The sequence below is a fragment of the Anolis sagrei genome, chromosome 6 (genome assembly GCF_037176765.1).
Source record: "Anolis sagrei isolate rAnoSag1 chromosome 6, rAnoSag1.mat, whole genome shotgun sequence".
NCBI lineage: Eukaryota > Metazoa > Chordata > Lepidosauria > Squamata > Dactyloidae > Anolis > Anolis sagrei.
This window is the reverse complement of record NC_090026.1, coordinates 92405828-92423512: the sequence shown is the minus strand read 5'-3', so window position 1 is coordinate 92423512 and position 17685 is coordinate 92405828. Positions and strand designations below refer to the sequence as shown.

The window sequence follows — 17685 nt, the reverse complement described above, 5'->3', positions numbered from 1 at the left end:
TTTGAAATGATCTAATAGGGGGCAAAACTGAATTAATGCATATGCTCTGATCTTGGACATCCACTTCCACCAAAGTTCTTTGAAAAACCCAAACATTAATAGAGGTTAAGTATCCCTTATCTAGAAAACCAAAATGCTTCAAAATCCAAAATTGTCCAAATACATGGGTGACTGCAATAATGGCATCTTTAGCTTTTGATTGTGCAATGTACACAGACTTTGTTTATGCACAAAATTATTTAAAATATTGTATACAAGATTTCTTTCAAGCTATGTGTATATAAATGATGGCCATGTATAAATATGTGAGGGGAAGTCATACAGAGGAGGGAGCAAGCTTGTTTGTAACTGCCCTGGAGACTAGGACACGGAACAATGGCTTCAAACTAAAGGAAAAGAGATTCCACCTGAACATTAGGAAGAACTTCTTAACTGTGAGAGCTGTTTAGCAGTGGAACTCTCTGCCCAGGAGTGCAGCGGAGGCTCCTTCTTTGGAGGCTTTTAAACAGAGGCTGGATGGTCATCTGTTGGGTATGCTTTGAATGCGATTTTCCTGCTTCTTGGCAGGAGGTTGGACTGGATGACCCAAGAAGTCTCTTCTAACTCAATGATTCTATGAAATGAATTTCATGTTAAGACTTGAGTCTCCTTTCCAAAGGATCTCACTATATATATGCAAATATTCCAAAATCCAAATATATACTGTACATATATCTGAAACCCAAAACACTTCTGGTCCCATTTTAGATAATCAACCTGTATTTCATTATCTGAAATATTGCTTAGTATTTGGAAGAAGTACTATGTCTTTTTGGCAGTTATCTGGCTAGATCTTTTAAAAAATTCCCTGACTATTTCAGATAATCAGTTTAATGACTGCTTTCCTAACATAGTGTGACATGTGTCCACACATTATCACTAAACTCAGCTCAGAATGTACTCTGCACTCAGTCAAAAGGATATGGGAAGCAGGCTCACAGGAGAGATGGGAACATCAATCTGCTCTCCCATCACATGGTGAGAAAGCAGGTGGCAAATATACATACCCTGACAAACAACCATTAAGTTAATTAATTTAACTTCATAAAATACAGTTGTGAGATTGAATATACCATTAACTAGACTACAGCAAAGATTTGTGTGCGAGAGTATCTTAGGGGTCAAGCTGCATCATTGCAAAAGAGGGGATAAATGAGCCCTTCAGATGTCAAACACCTATGACGCTTCACTATGGACAATGCAAGCAAAGTTTATCAGAGCTGCAGCCCAACAACATCTGGAGCATCATAGAATAGAATCATAGAAACATAGAGTTGGAAGACACCTCATGGGCCATCCAGTCCAACACCCTGCCAAGAAGCAGGAATATTGCATTCAAAGCACCCCTTACAGATGGCCATCTAGCCTCTGTTTAAAAACCTCCAAAGAAGAAGCCTCCACCACACTCCAGGGCAGAGAGTTCCACTGCTGAATGGCTCTCACAGTCAGGAAGTTCTTCCTCATGTTCAGATGGAATCTCCTTTCTTGTAGTTTGATCACTTCTGCACTGGCCAACTTCACCATTTTTGGACCCTTAGCGATTTGCAATGTCACTCAAAGTTGTGACTGAAAGTGACCTTGGACTATATCAGTGGTTCTCAACCTATGGGTCCCCAGGTGTTTTGGCCTACAACTCCCAGAAATCCCAGTCAGTTTACCAGCTGTTAAGATTTCTGGGAGTTGAAGGCAAAATATCTGGGGACACACAGATTGAGAACCACTGGACTATATTTAGGTTAAAGGCCCCTGAGATACAATTTAGCATCCAAACAATGCCCCTCAGATATTTTTTGAATGATATTTCTTTTTCTTTCTCTTGTTTAAACAATAATGTGAAAGGATCCAGTGGCCCGTGGCTAGAGTCTGCTGGACACACAATTCTTGTTGCTAATTTAGAGAGAGGTCTGAAATGTAGTTTTGATCTTTATCCCCACGATATCTCCTGCTCTTTTTAAGGCAATAAAACGGCACCAAGATAACATGTATGGGTCATTCCAGTTCTCCCTTTGGAACTTGGAGGCTCGTGTGTCATCTTTTGACAATTTTGTAGCTAAACAGCATTCAGTTCCATTCAAATCAATAATGCTATTACAGTGAAACAAAGGGAAACACTATGATATTTGTAGCTTTAGGTTGTTAATAGCCTATCATGACACAAGTATTAAATCAAAGCAGGATGTAACTAAGGTGGAATTGATGCTGAGGCTTTCTTTCAACATTTGTGAACAAAGATGCTACAACAGCTCCCAATGCAAAAACTTCTCCAAATCTGTTGTTAAAGCAGTCCTACAGTCTCTTCTAATTAGGTGTCAGTTCTGTTTTCTGACTGTGAGATATTCTTTCATAGAAAAGAGTACACCTAACATTTCTCAAAGCACCCAGCTTGGGGGTCCCAGATTTCAGACTCCTTCTGATTTTAGCTAAACCATGGCCTTTCCCCCACTTTTAAAACAATCACACACACTCTCTCATCAGTCCTCAGATCTCTCCTGAAACAGGAACAACTGGGAATAAAGCCAAAGGGGCACTTTCAGTAATGGCGTTTAAATTGTATCCTCTTGTTCCCAGGAGAATTTGGCAGGGTCGCTTGTATTTACACCTTGTTTGCCAACCCTTCTTCTCTAGGATTTCCTGGACATGATTTGTCACAATCAATATTTCCTTCAGGAATACAACAAGATTTCAGCTTAATTCTTGGCAGTGACTTTCAAGGCAAACTACTGTCTGGAAACTAACACATCTGCACAATCCATATCATTCACACCATTATATATCAAAAGTGTAATGCTAGAAAATATTGACAATTTCCACTACCTAGGCAGCCACCTCTCCTGAAAACTCAACATCATCCTAAAATACAACACCACCTGAGCTCAGTAAGCACAGTATTTTTTTTAAATGGAGTAGAGTGTTTGAGGATTGGGACATCTGTAGAGATATCAGGATGCTTGTTTATAAAGCTATTTTCCCATCAACTCTGTTATATGCCTGCAAAACATGGACCGTCTACAAACGTCACTCTTGACTTCTGGAACCATTCTGTCAGTGTTGCCTTTAAAAATCCTACAAATCTACGGGGAATCTTTTGGAGTTTAAACAATGTTTTATGGTATATAAGAACAAACTGTGTCTGAGTATTATGGTCTACTAAGGGCTCTATATCCCATTAGTGAAGATAATACTAGTGTTGGGACATAGAAGGATTTCTGAGTTATGACATAGGTAAGTACTTTTAAGTTGTGGAATGCCCTCCCCTTGAAAACCCGATTGGAACCAACAGTGGTTTCACTTTAGAATGACACTAATTTTGCCATCTGTTGGTTGTGCTTTGTTTATTTCTGCATAGCAAGGGGTTGGACTAGATGGTCTATGTGGTCTCTTCCAACTATCAATGACCAACACACATTTTGGTGACTCAAATGTTAGACCTGTTTCTGGGTATATCTGACCTTGTGATTCCAAAAATGGTGTGATTTTCCCCCTATGAGCTCTAGTTTTTGAGATACAGAATATATGGAATCTACCAGTTGCCATCTGCTTGCGCGGATGGTTGGGCTGTGTGATTCTTTCATTTAATTTAGGACCAAAGTGAAAGCAATGCTACTCACCAAGGCTTCTGGGATGCACCGATTCATCTCAAATACTTATGCATATAGTTTTCTGATTGACTGGTCCTTTGTTCAAGCATGAATCTTGATAACTTACATCCTTGCAAGGGAAATATCATAGTTCTGATAACTGGGTCTGCCGTTTAAAGCATGTAACTATTTTGTGCATGTACTGATTGAGAACACTCTTACTGGAACATGGTGTGGAACTTAAAACAATGAAAACAAAAAGTTTTGTGAACAAAAAAAAAACCTTCTTTTGGTCCACAACTCCCAAAATGGTCCAAACTGGTAGGTTTGGGCAGTTATAGTCTAAAAAGTGACATTTTCTAGCTCTGTGACAAAGGATTCTATTGTGCTCTATGCTCTGAACTCTAAAGCTGTGCTCAGACAGTGACTCTTCATAGCAAACGAGAAATAGCTGTCACTCTGAATTTGCTCCAGCTCACCAACCCCCAAATCCAACAGAACATACGTTCCAACCTATGAGAACAGCTGACACACTTCTTCTCCCTGACAGAGCTAACTCCTGTGAGCCTGATGGCTGTGATCAGCCACAGGCTTAGCAATAAGCATGCCAAAGTGAATCTCATATTGTCTAGGAAAATGCTAACGATAGTACTTCAAATGGGCTAATATCTTGACAGCGTTGTCTGCTAGTCAAAGAAGGGAATTAAAAGAGGACATATTAACACTGGGCAAAAACACCCCAAAGGCACCAAATCTTGTCTCATCTTGGAAACTATGCAAGGCCAGTCCTGGATAATACTTGGATGGCAGGTGCTATAGGCTACATTTCAAAGGATGGAACTGACAAAACTCTTTCCCTAAGAAAGCCCTATGAAATTTATAGGATCTCCAAAGGTCAACAGCGAACTTGAAAACACATCCATACACATAATACTAACACATCATAAAGCATTCAATACGATGAGATTAAAATGTGACAGCAGCTATTGATAGATTTTTTTCAGTTAGCCTAAAGAAGGAGGATGAGAAAAGGAAATACAGATGCAGTTTGAGATGGTAAGAATATTAATAAATCTGTTTTAGGATTTTAAAATGGAATAATCATATAAAATGATAATTCTGCTCAATATTCCCCTTGTGTCTGACATCCCAAAGTGTCTCATACGAATTATTTGGTGGAGAAAAGCCCATACCTTGTTCTGTGAACCTTATTTCCAGTGGAGTAAATGGGTGTCTTGAGCAAAAAATATTTTTTGTGTGTGCAGGAAAATTTGTTTTCAGAATAAAATGCAGTTTTTGGCACAGGAAAGCATGTTTTTTTTCTTTTAAGAATAATTCTCATGCAACACTTTGGGACAGTCTAATGTGGGGAGAATACTGTGAAGTAATATTTTTTTTCCTCCATATTCAACAATTCATCAATAATTTACACAACCAGAAAGGACCCTTCCCAGTAAGTAGTTCTAAGGACAAAGCACATTCTAGGAACCTCAACAGAATTTATATTAAAGTCTTCACAATTAAAGCAGTTTGCCTTTTAAAATTGTCTACAACAGGCTCATCTCAGATATTTCAGTTTGTGACACACCATCATTCAGTGACTTGATGATACATTTCATCACAGCTTTTACAAGTATCCCACAATGCCCACATTTTGCTTTCATCTGTTAGACAAGAGACTAATTCTGAAATAATATAATTTTAGAAGAAATTAATTCCACCTCTACCATATTAGGGATGCTAATATTTGACTAGCTCATTCTCTTAAGTGAATACTTTTTAACACTTTCCTTTCTGCTTCAAAGAAAACAAATATTTTGTGCAGTTCTCATCCAGTATCCGAACAATCTCTAGTTTTTCCAGAAATTACAGTATTTTCACGAGTCTAAAGCTTATGTTTTTTGACTAAATGGCCTTGCCAAAATTGGAGTGCGCATGAGATTTGCATCATACACTAATCTTAGTGCGGAGCCAAAGGAAAAAGGGAAGGTGATATGGTGAACTGTTTTAATGTATATTTATAACTATTTTTAATTTTACTAATTGTATTGTATGTTATGTTTTATATGATGTTGGCATTGAATAATGCCTGTTGGTAGCCATCCTGAGTCCCTCTTTGGAGGTGAGCAGGACAGGATATGAATGTTCAAACAAACAAACAAACAAACAAACAAACAAACAAGGTGCTTCAGGAGCTGCATCTGGAGCTCCTGTCTGAGAGACATCATCTCTAATGAAATGGCTAGGGATAAATGCTATGCAATCCTGGGATTTGCAGTTTGGTGAGGCACCAGCATTCCTTGGCAGAGAAGCTCCTGGATTCCATAGCATTGAACCAAGGCAATTAAAGTGCATTCATTCTACAGCGTAGGTGCATCCAAAGGTTTTTCTTTCTATTACTTTGATGTTCTGTAACACAATTATTTTTTTCAAATGAAGGACTTCTAAGCAGGAAGCAACAGTAATGCACACCTTACAAAGAGGACACTTTTACCGCTTTTTTGGTTTCAGGGTATTGAAAATTGAGGCGTGCATTAGATTTGATGGCACATTCGACTCAAATAACTATGGGTATTCTGCACAGAAATAATTTTTTACATAGTCACTCTGGTCATAGCTAGACCAACCCTGCTATGAAATGCATTCTTCTGTTTTCTCCCAGAAATACAAATGGCTCTGAAGAAAGCACTTCACATGAATGCTGCACTTCTATGGAGGTAAAATTTGCTCACACTGCCCGCAATTCATAAGCATAGCTGTTGTGTAAGCGCGCCTATACTAGGCTGAGCCCTATACATCCCTTCCATCTCAGATTTATCACACAACCCTGCAAGGCATTTCACGTGGCATTTTATGGAGATCCAGAAGAAATAGGCAGGAACAGAGAAGCATCTGGCTATGTCACCATAGCCGGACTTAGAATAATTACAGCAGTACTGAGATCTATTATGGTCCTCCAGAAGCCTTAGTGTTGACGTAATTATTTTGTGTCTGGCTATTTTGTGCCAGGCACTCTTCTGATTTTGCAGTTTTTGATGGCCATATTTGAAAGGGGGGGGGGGGCTTCCAAAATCTGTATAGTAACAGAGAGGGAGGCATGGTAATGGGAGAAAGAAATATAGAGGCATAAGAGAAACATTTGTATTTGTCCCTAAGAGAATTGCAGCCATAGAATGTCCAATAATAAAGGCATTGCACAAGACACATAACAGATATGTGCCTTCACAGCACAATTGTGCCTTCTATAAGGATCCCTAATTTGTACAGGATGTCCATTCATATACGGTCATAAGCATTTGGCACTTGCTTCTGAAACAAATATGCACACTTCGAACATGACATGAAAGCTCTTTGACTTCTGAACAGCATTCTTTCTCTGGGATCTCAACGAAGAATAAACACAGGCAAAGATCAAAGCAAGAAGAGGTTAGTGTGAGCTATAGCGCATGTCTCTGAACATCAGTGCAATAAACATGGTAACTTACAGATGATAAGGCATTCTTCAGTCCAACTATCTGAGCAGATGGCGATGAGACTGCATCATGATCAAACATCTGCTTTAGCTTCTCTCTCTCAGTTGATATTGTACTAAAAGCCGACTTTAAGGTAAAGTACACTAGAAAAATAGTTTAGAAATATCTGTGTTACGTAAGTGACAACATAATCAGGAGGTCAAAATGTAGGCAAATTCAATGCAATATACTAGAATCAGACAAAAGAGAGAAATAGGCAAGAGCATAAACTTGTTTTTAGAGATGATTTTTAAAAACAGTGTTTATGTAAACTATTTGAGTTGTCTTGATTAGTGAGATATAAATATCAAAACAAAACAACCAAAAACAAGACTAGGCTACATCATTAAAAAGTAAGCACTTCATTAAAGAGGAAATGTCAGTTATACAATTAGTTCTCTGAGTCTCAGTTCACAAGATTTATTTTGACTAAAGCCTTAGCATACATTATTTGGATGGATAATTTCAGAATTGCCCAAGGGAACTGGCTAAAGACAAATGATTTGCTTGAGCAAGCCACAATTTCTCAGCCATAAGTAAAGGTAAAGGTTTCCCCTGATGTTAAGTCTAGTTGTGCCCGACTCTAGGGGTTGGTGCTCATCTCCATTTCTAAGCCAAAGAGCCACTGTTGGTATGGCGCACCGTTACCTTCCCGTAGAAGTGGCACCTATTGATCTGCTCACATTTGCATGTTTCAAATGGCTAGATTGGCAGAGGCTGGGCCTAACAGCAGGAGCTCACCCTGTTCCTTGGATTCAAACTGCTGACCTTTTGGTCAGCAAGTTCAGAAGCTCAGCGGTTTAACCTACTGCACTACCAGGGGGGCCTTCTCTCAGCCTTAGAGGAAGGCAAATGCAACTTCTCTTTGACCAAATTTTGCTAAGAAACCTCTGTGATAGTTTCCTCTTAAGACAGCTATGTTTCAAAAATGACTTGAAGCCATACAGAGGGAGATATAACATGGGGAAGAGTTAACATTCCCGTTGTGTTTCTTTTTCTGTCTGTGCCTCTGTTCAGAAGATGTCACCTCACTTTCTGTCTCTATGACAATTGGATTTTGAAAAAAATGGCTTGTTGTGGAAACAAGGATTGGTGAGAACGTGCCACTGGTGACACTTTTTCCCCATGATAACTCTTTCAGAAATGGATTTCCCTTCCGAGGGTTAGATTTCTCTCACTTCCTGTTGTCTTGCCTCCGTTCTTAACTGTGAGTCATTTGCAAGTCGTTTGTTTGTAATTTGGGGACTGCTTATATATATATGGATTATAATATGTGTATACACATGTGTCTTGGAACCACATCCTAGCCGATATGGAAGGCCCACTGTAGTTGTGAGTAAAAGCTACATAAGATACTGTGAGATTCCAAGATACAAGTTAACAACAGCTCATGGTGAATCTAGATGATGTAAGAACCCCTTTACAACAACAACAACAACAACAACAACAACAATAATACTAATTCATTTATTCCCTGCCACCATCTACTATAAGGACTCGGGGTGGCTTACAAAATAGCACACAAAGATACCATACATAAAATACATAATAGATAAAATAAAATACATCAACATAAAAACATTAATAAATTAATGCTTTTAAATTGGATAAAATTTAATGTTTTTAAATTGGATAAAACCACCTCTATTAAAATAGAATTAATTAAAAGATCTATGTGATCAATATAGCAGCCCAGCTGAATGCACAGAATGTAGATATAAAGTGCTAAGTGACTGGCAATCAGTTCTGGTTATTGTCTAAACATTATCAAATGCCTGCTGGAAAAAAACCGGTTTTTAGGAAAGAGTTTTCCTAAAGTGTTGTAGTGTAGGGGCTTATCTAAGTTTACTGGGGAGGGTGTTCAAGAGCCAGGGCACCACCACTGAGAAGGTCCCTTCCCTTGTCCCGGCCAACCGCACTAAAGGCGGAGGTGAGACAAGAGTAGGGCCTTCCCAGCAGATCTTAGAGCCCGCACCAGTTCATAGGGGGAGATGTGGTCACAAAGATAGGCTGGAAGTGAACTGTGTAGAGATTTATAGGTGATAACCTGCACTTTGATTTGGGACCGGAAAATTATTGGCAGCCAGTGGAGCTGCTTCAATAAGGGCATGTACTTGATGCTATTGGCTAATTTAATTCCACAGAAGTCACGATGTAATGAAAATTGCTCATTTGGAGTATAGTTCCCAGAATACTGGGCTCTAAGGTGACAGTTTCAAGCCTTTATGGGATTATGATATTCTAAATTTATTCCAACAGAGCCATGTGAGAAAACAGGATCCAGCTGTTTCTAGAGTATGATTCATAGAGCCATTTTAAACTAGCAAGATCTGGCCAATAATTATTTCTCTATGGCTGCAAGGTATGAGCTACTTCAATATAATCTCACCACTTAAAATTGAATTAGTGTGTGTAGGTGGGGTGACTTTGGGTCTTTCAGTTATTGCACTGCAATCTCTATGAGCCTTTGACAGTATAGTGATGTTGAGTGCTGCAATAAAAAAAAAATTGGAGGGCCACATGATAGGTCTAAAGTAATCATGTGTTAGTTATGAGAAAAGTAAGAGCTTGATGACAAGGTTGACTATACTGTGGAAGGTAGAGAATTAGGAAGTCAGTGCTTTTTTAAAACGTCAAGAAAAGGGGGAGGTCACCACTGACTGATTTCTGTGTTTAATAAAGATCTCAAAATATTTCCTAATTGTAAAAAGTTGAACATGAGATTTCAGCAAGGACTGTATCTGTTTCCCTTATAACTAAATCTGCTGTGTGTAGATAGATGAACCATTTATACTCAGTTGGCTCAAGTGAAAAGCTACTGCTTTATTTATTTATTTTGCAAAAGGCTGACTCTTGCCAGCCTAAGCTGGCCTTCTAGCTCCTTAAAATGATTTTTTCCCTCTTCCCCAATTACTAAAAATAGGTTACTGCCATAGCAACCTCCTTACATCACAAATGCCAACTCTGAAATTTAGCAAGCTACTTGGAGCATGTGTACATATAAGCCAGATGTAATCTACCACTGCATTTTCGGATAAAGATTTTAACAAATGCCTTCGGGACAGAAGATTCCAGCAACTTACATTCAAACCAGCAGTCTAGACTATTCAGCTTGCATGCAATTGGTTCATCACAAATAGTCTAAGGCTTTTTTGTTTGGGCATGAAGAACCAGCTACAGAGAATTATGTGACGAATGGGAAGATATTACAAAATGCCCTTAATGCATGCAGGCAATTTTCTAGATGGCCTTTACAACCTGCCTGCATAAACAAATTTATGCTTTAGTTCAGAGCAAAATAAGGTAACTAGCCTAATTCAATCTGTGGTTAAAAACAGTTCAGTGGTTAAATACAATATTTCACACGGCTTTTACTTGAATACCCCAGATCTTGTGATATGGGGAGCAATACATAAACAAAGAAACAATTCATGATTGATAACTCTTTCATTTTCAATCAAAAGAATGACAGAGCAACATATTAAAGACAAAAAAGGCTTTAAAATCATAACTTTAAGGCAAACTGTTATTTTACTTGCTTGCTCACAGCCTTAATAACTTTTATTACAATCACAGTAAATATAAATACAATCTGGTTTACCTTTATGTGCTATGTGACACAGGTCTTCCTGCATTTTAGAAAACTCCGAAGTGGTCTCAGAACCATTCGAATAAATTTTCTCTTCAGCAAAATCTAATGTAGATAAATTAGGATTGGAAGCATGCAGTCTCAGTGGAGCAGAAAGAACACTTGGAACCTACAAAGAACAAAAACACCAGCTTCTGATATTAATAATAGTGCTAACAACAATAACAACAGAAATAAGAATAAACCCCAGGTTGTCAGATTCAAGATTTGCCAAAGGAACGAAAAGAAACTATTTAGTCTCCAAAATTAAGAGATAAGAGTTTATTTAAGTTTGTCATGTAGTTTATACAAAACATTAATTAAGGGCCTGAAAATCCTGCTTAGGTGAGATTTATCTTTCAGGCTTTTGCACTCCCTCCCTAAATTTCTTTCCCATTTCAGATTTACAGATATTTCTTTTAAATTACCCTATGGAGGACTTTCTCATAGCAACATCAGAGGCACTCCAAGTGGTCAAACGACATTTAGCATATTGCCAAATTTTCAAACACATTATAACTGTACCCTCAATTCGCTTCTGACATGATAAATAAATAAATAACGCCGTCTTTAACCCTCTGCCATTGGGAGCCCCTGGTGGTGAAATGGGTTATACCCTTGTGCTGGCAGAACTGTTGACTAAAAGGTTGGCAATTTGAATCCGGGGAGCAGGGTGAGCTCCCATTTGTCAGCTCCAGCTCCTCATGCGGGGACATGAGAGAAGCCTCTGACTGGATGGTAAAACATCTGGGTGTCCCCTGGGCAACGTCCTTGCAGATGGCCAATTCTCTAACACCAGAAGCGACTTTAAGTTTTGCTCCTGACACGGAAAAAAAATTCTTCAAATTTCTAGGGGAAACAAACAGTCTCTAGGTTTCATTGAACTATAGTTCCCAGCATTTCTCATCATTTGCTAGATTTGACCGAGTTGGCTGAAAGTTGCAGTCCAAGAAGATTTGTAGGACTGTTTAATTCCCACCCCAGTATGAGACTGGATACTCTCCCACTTAGTTTAACAATGAAAGTTCTTTTTAACTGTTTTCTATCTTCTGCACAAGCTCATTTGCTAACAATACCCTTTCATGATTATATTCCTCATGCTCTGCAAAGAACCTGTTCATTAATATCCACACTGTTATGCAAAATTTTGTGAAATAATCCCAGCATCACCATACCCAAAGGATTCTAGGACTGACTTATGCTTTAGTCCTAGGGTAAATTATCTTTTTGTCCATCGGTCTATGTTTATTTTTTTCTAGCTTTCCTTTTTCTAGGCAAACTTCCCAACATATTTCCACTTAGTTTGGGCAGGCAGTGACTTATCTGTTACTCACCTGGAAGTGTGCACTCCAACTCCTCATTAAATGTTTTGCTGAATTCAGGGGACTAGGGGTATGGGGAGAGAAAAGGTAAGGGGCAGGATTGCTAGGCTAAAGTGTGGCCACAGCAGAAGCGTATTGGACAGTTTATTAGGGGTTGGCATTTGACCGGTCACAAGCAAAAAGAACGAGAAACAAAACAAAAAAATCTCGGTCAATTGACTGGCCAAATCAAAAGCAAGTATTTATAAGTGTTATTCCTCCCTGTCCCACCCCCATGATGACAAAGAACAAAGAAAACTTTGCTAACTCCAGAATATATAAAAAGACTTCACTCACTCCCCCAGGCGCTTTACGGATCACATGGTGGATCACTAAGTGGAATAATTATAGGTTTTGCCACCTTCCATTTGTAAACACTTTTATAACTTTTCATTAATTACAGTAGGACCCCATATCCACCGGGGATACTTCTGCAGACTGTGTGTGAAACTGCAGATAATAGTTGAAATGAAGGGTTTTCAAACCCTGGAATAGCGTATAGTCATGCTGGAGGATCTAGAAAAGGCCTAGAGAAGACATGGATAAATGAAATTGCAGATATGGGAGTTGTAATGGACATATGAAGGTGTGCTGACTCTTTCTGAACATAAGCAGAGTTATCTGTTCCCCAGGATAAAAGAGCTTCATTTGGGAATGCTCTACAGACAACACACTTCTAAGATGAGCAAATTGACTGGCCTGTTGAATGCAGATTCGCAGTTTAGAGAATATCTTTGAAGATGACAGTGGCCCCATAGATGCTATACGTACTTGATGGTTTGGGCCAAGACAGAAGACCATTATTGGACCGAGAGGAGCTATGAGCTATATTTTGGTCCACCTAACATGGCTGCAAGGCCATGTTAGCTGGACTTGCAGCCACCTAACATGGAACATAGAATCTGGTTACCCTAAAGGCACCAGATTCTATCTGATCTTTGAAGCTAAGCAAAGAAAGCTAAGATTCTATCTGATCTTTGAAGCTCTGGTTAGCACTTGGATTGGATAGCGGGTGCTGTAGGCTATATTTTAGAAGGAACTGCCTGAGTATTTTTTAACCTAAGAAAACCGTATGAAATTGATGGGGTTGCCATATGTCAACAGGCGACTTGAGGGCACACACACACACAACATGTTTGCAACTCATATTCTGATCATCAAATGTACCTTAAATATGAGAGTAATCACTTCTTTTTTCCACTTTTCTGGACAGAGGGAGGAGACGGAGCAGCACAAAACTAATCTTTCATACCACACACACATGAACTACATTGCCGATGAACTACCACTACCACAATGCCTTGGTAAACACTTTGTACTCAGGGACAGTGCACAAACATGAACTTTACCAGTTAGGTTGAATTATTTTTCTCCTCGTTCTTTGCATTACCTGGCAGACATCACAGAGGGTGGAATTGCTGCTAGTAAGTCACCTACAACAGTGCCTCTCTGAAAACTGCTTGTATATGATTTTATGTCAATGTCTCCTACCTAAACTATGTAATTTTGTTCATAGACTGCTGTGGCTACAGCAAAGAATCAGCAGAAAAGCTGAGCCGTGTTAACTGAAATTGAGAAAAAGATCTGCAGAAATTTTCAGAGACGATTGAAAAATGGAAGTTGGCTGCAAAATTGAGTTGTAGGTTCAGGGTAGTCACATAAAAAAGAGAGCAGGGCTTTAACTTCCAGATAATTGTTAAAAGTACAGGAACCTTTGATTTTTCATTATGGCTATCTTAAGTGCGTTCACATTGAACAAGCAACTATCATACATTGCTTGGAAGCACTAAAAACGAGATAAAGTTGCAATTTTTACTCTTTATGAAATGCTGAAGGAGGATGAAGATGACAATGATAACATTTGACCAGTCAATTGACCAGTACTCTAGCCTCACAGCTTGTATACAACTATGCTTTCATTTGGATCTTGCCAATCTATCAGTCCTCCAACTGGCATCCCTTTTAAGGCTTAAGAGAGAGATCTTTTTCAGTCCACTTTTGGTACTGGCACAATATATCGTGCATGACACTGCAATGCCCCATCTCTCTTCTCAAACCCTCTAAACTCAGTAAACTAAATAAATGAGCATCAACCAGATAGAGAAATCCACCCATGGATATAAGCATTGTTTATTATGTCAATAAAACCTCAATGAATGAAAAATCTAGTGAGTTAACACCCTTTGTACTATATACCGCTTACATTATTTATTTATTTACAACATAAATAAACATCCCGCGTTTTTCACCCCAAAGGTGACTCAGACTCTCTTACAAGTTATATGTACCTACAATATATATTATTAGCATAGCACAATATTAGTATCATATATTGCTATACTGTACTATACCACTATACCGTAATATTATTTGTAATATTGCATGTAATACAAAATACATTAATTATTATATTGTATTATTATTAGTATTGTGTTGCATTACATTATAATATTACTATCAATATTATATGTGTACACAATATTAGCACAGCACAATATTAGTATTATATATTTCTATATTGTACTATACCACTATACTGTAATATTATTAGTAATATTACATGTAATATAAACTTATTATTATATTGTATTATTAGGATTATATTCTATTACATTAAAATATTATTATCAATATTATATGTGTATACAATATATTTTATTATTAGAACAGCACAATATTAGTATTATGTATTACTATGTTGTTGCTGGGGGAGGGGTTCCAAACTGATGACCCAGGAGACATGGTGGAACTGTCTTCCTGGCTCCCCTTTATCTGAATGAAATGAAATCATTATCTGTCATGAAGGCTGTTTACGACAGCTTCTTGGGAGTTGTGGTCCAAGAAGTAATGTATCCAAACTCTGCTATATTAGGCTGAGGCACAGGATTAGGGGTAAAGGGTTGATTACCTGCAACATTGCTTTAGTGTCTTTACCAAGGGCTCGGGAACGCCACCTTCTATGCGACCTTTTTTCCTTTTTAGGACTTTCAAAAGGGATGCCCTTTAGAATAGCACATGGGGAAAAGGAGAAAAAGAAAAACATCATTTGACACAACTCTAGAAAGCATGTTCAGATGAGCTAACAACAGCATGACCTACCAAAGAGGCAATTTTCACAACAAACCTGCATGGCATTTATGGCTGGTGCTGAGTATGTTCTATGGAGAACTTCCATGCTTTGCAAAAGCTGGCTCATCTCCAAGAGATAGCTATGACAATGGGAGAGTTCTGTTGGGGAAAAAAATGGATTTTCAGAGGCTTTGTAAGCTTAGGGAGAAAGAAGAAAGACAGGCACCAGATTGCACAGCTATTTATGGACTGGTTATAGGGTGCAATAAGTTATCTGACAGTTTTCATCCTAATAGTATTCAAGAAGGAAAACAGATTTTAAAATGAAATAGACTCAAATAATGTAATTCAGAATTGCAAATAATTGTTATTAAGCCAAGGTACTGCTGTTTTAGCAAACTCAACATGGGAGAACAAAATACACTATCACTGCATGAACAACTTTCTAAGTTTTTCGGGCTGTATGGCCATGTTCCAGAAGCATTCTCTCCTGACATTTCACCTGCATCTATGAGGTCTCACAACCTCTGAGGATGCCTGCCATAGATGCAACCAAAACCTCAGGAGAGAATGCTTCTGGAACATGGCCATACAATCCGAAAAACTTACAATCCTTTGTGGGAAATGATAAGAGGTTTTACCAATATCTTTGAATGCAGAACATTACTAAATTTCAAGGGGAGATGTGCACACAATGCTTTGATCTGTAGCATAAAAATGTCACCTAGAGACATTTTTATTATTAAATGCTCCTTGTTTAAAGAGATTCTGAGTTGTATGGTATGAAATTCTAATAAAAACTGAAGTAGTAAAATTGAGCTAGATCTAAACTGGCCTGGAAGAGATATTCTATCCATATATTTGGTCCTCCATGTGTTTTGGACATTATCTCTCAGAAGCACAAACAAGATTGGCCAATGGCCAGAGATGGAAAGCGACATTCTTGGCTTACTGTTGGACTTGTAGACTGGGGTGCACTTTTCCCTGGGAAGCCAATAGATAGTGTACATCCAAGATTTGTATAGTACAGATGCAAAAAACCCCAAACAAACAAGAAATACAAAAACCACAAAGGCATGACCCATCTCCCATCTTAAAACACACACACACACAGACAGAAACTGTGCAAGTAATGAGAAATGTGCAGGTTAATAACAGGGAAATTCACTCCTCCAGCCCATTCTCTGTATTTGTATCTTTTCTTGGATGCAAAATGTCAAGCTAATGCAAAAATGTATTAAAGTCACTGATACAAATTATCATGTATACTCATGTATAAGTCCAGAAATTTTAGTTAAAAATCACTGTAAACCCTGGGGTGGCTTATCTCCAGGTCAATGCCCATCCCCTTCTCTGAACAGAGTGGAGAAAAGTAAGAGCTTACTCCATCCTGGGAGAACCTAAAAGAAGCACCAAACCCCTCTTCTATGTCAGTTGTGTTTCCACTTTTGGCCTTTTTTAATGTTTGTTTGGGGAAACTAGCATTGGTGTTTTCCCCTCTCTGTAGAATGGCCCTCAATGTCTTCATACAAAGATCCATAATTTTGGACTCAAAACCTGATCTCAACTTATACATGAATATATATGGTAACTCTTTCTATATTCCTCAGCAGCCATTAACATTTAGCCATGATGCTAACAAAGATTCCAAAACCCATCCACCTACTGACAGAGATCCAATGCATTATACTCCCACTCTCACTATTGTAGGTCAAAATTGCTTTTTCAAATCCTTAGTATGCGGAGAGGGCAAGTGTATTGGGAGAGGACAAAGAAGGAGAGAAGAATAAAAGTTCATGGATGTGGTTTTGGAAAGCACCGCAGTGCCATACATTGTCCAACTGTGTATTTCCTTTCCTAACTCCATTTCTAATTTGTGAAAACTTGCTTTAAAATCTAGATTCTGGAACATATGACATGTGACAACCACTAAGTCACAGAGAAGCACACATTACAAATGATCTATAAATGCCCAATAACATAAAAATTTGGATTCTGTTTTTTTTTTTTTGAAAAATTACCTTTGGAGCATCTTTCCATCTCTTCAGAAGAATGTAGCCAAGGCGGGATCCTTGACTCATTGGCTGAACAGGAGAATGACAAACTACTTCCAGTCTGCACTGAATTTTGTTGTGTCAGGGTGCCTCTCTGTTTCAAGGAGGCAAGACTTCATTACCGAATAATATATTCCAAAGTATAGCTTGCAATATATATTGTAAAAATGAAATAAATACCCTAATTGCTATGTTATATGAACTTGAAAGTCTAATAAAGAGATCTGCATATCTATCTATCATCTATCTATCTATCTATCTATCTATCTATCTATCTATCTATCTAAAGTAACTCCCCAAATTATGAAGGCCGTATACATTAAAAGCTCTGTTTGCCTTGATGTTAATCAGGTGGATAGCAATGACACACATCTATCAACAGTTCGCTTGTGGCTACAACCCTTTAAAGAGCAGTGGCACATGCCAGAACTTCAAATGTTATCC

The 17685-nt window shown here is 38.3% G+C and overlaps 1 protein-coding gene across 5 annotated transcripts in view; it reads right to left on the bottom strand.

The window, feature by feature from the left end:
• Positions 1-17685, bottom strand: part of OSBPL3 (oxysterol binding protein like 3) — a 116890-nt gene that overhangs the window by 27159 nt on the left and 72046 nt on the right. For 3 of the 5 annotated variants that reach the window (XM_067470253.1, XM_067470251.1, XM_067470254.1), the window contains exons 7-12: positions 17209-17335; positions 15243-15346; positions 15027-15119; positions 12092-12187; positions 10731-10887; positions 7103-7233 (exon numbers count right to left, since the gene is read on the bottom strand). In XM_067470253.1, coding sequence (XP_067326354.1) covers positions 7103-7233; positions 10731-10887; positions 12092-12187; positions 15027-15119; positions 15243-15346; positions 17209-17335 — 708 coding nt within the window. The remainder of the gene's footprint in view (positions 1-7102; positions 7234-10730; positions 10888-12091; positions 12188-15026; positions 15120-15242; positions 15347-17208; positions 17336-17685) is intronic. The other 2 variants (XM_060782072.2, XM_067470255.1) reach the window with 1 other exon arrangement.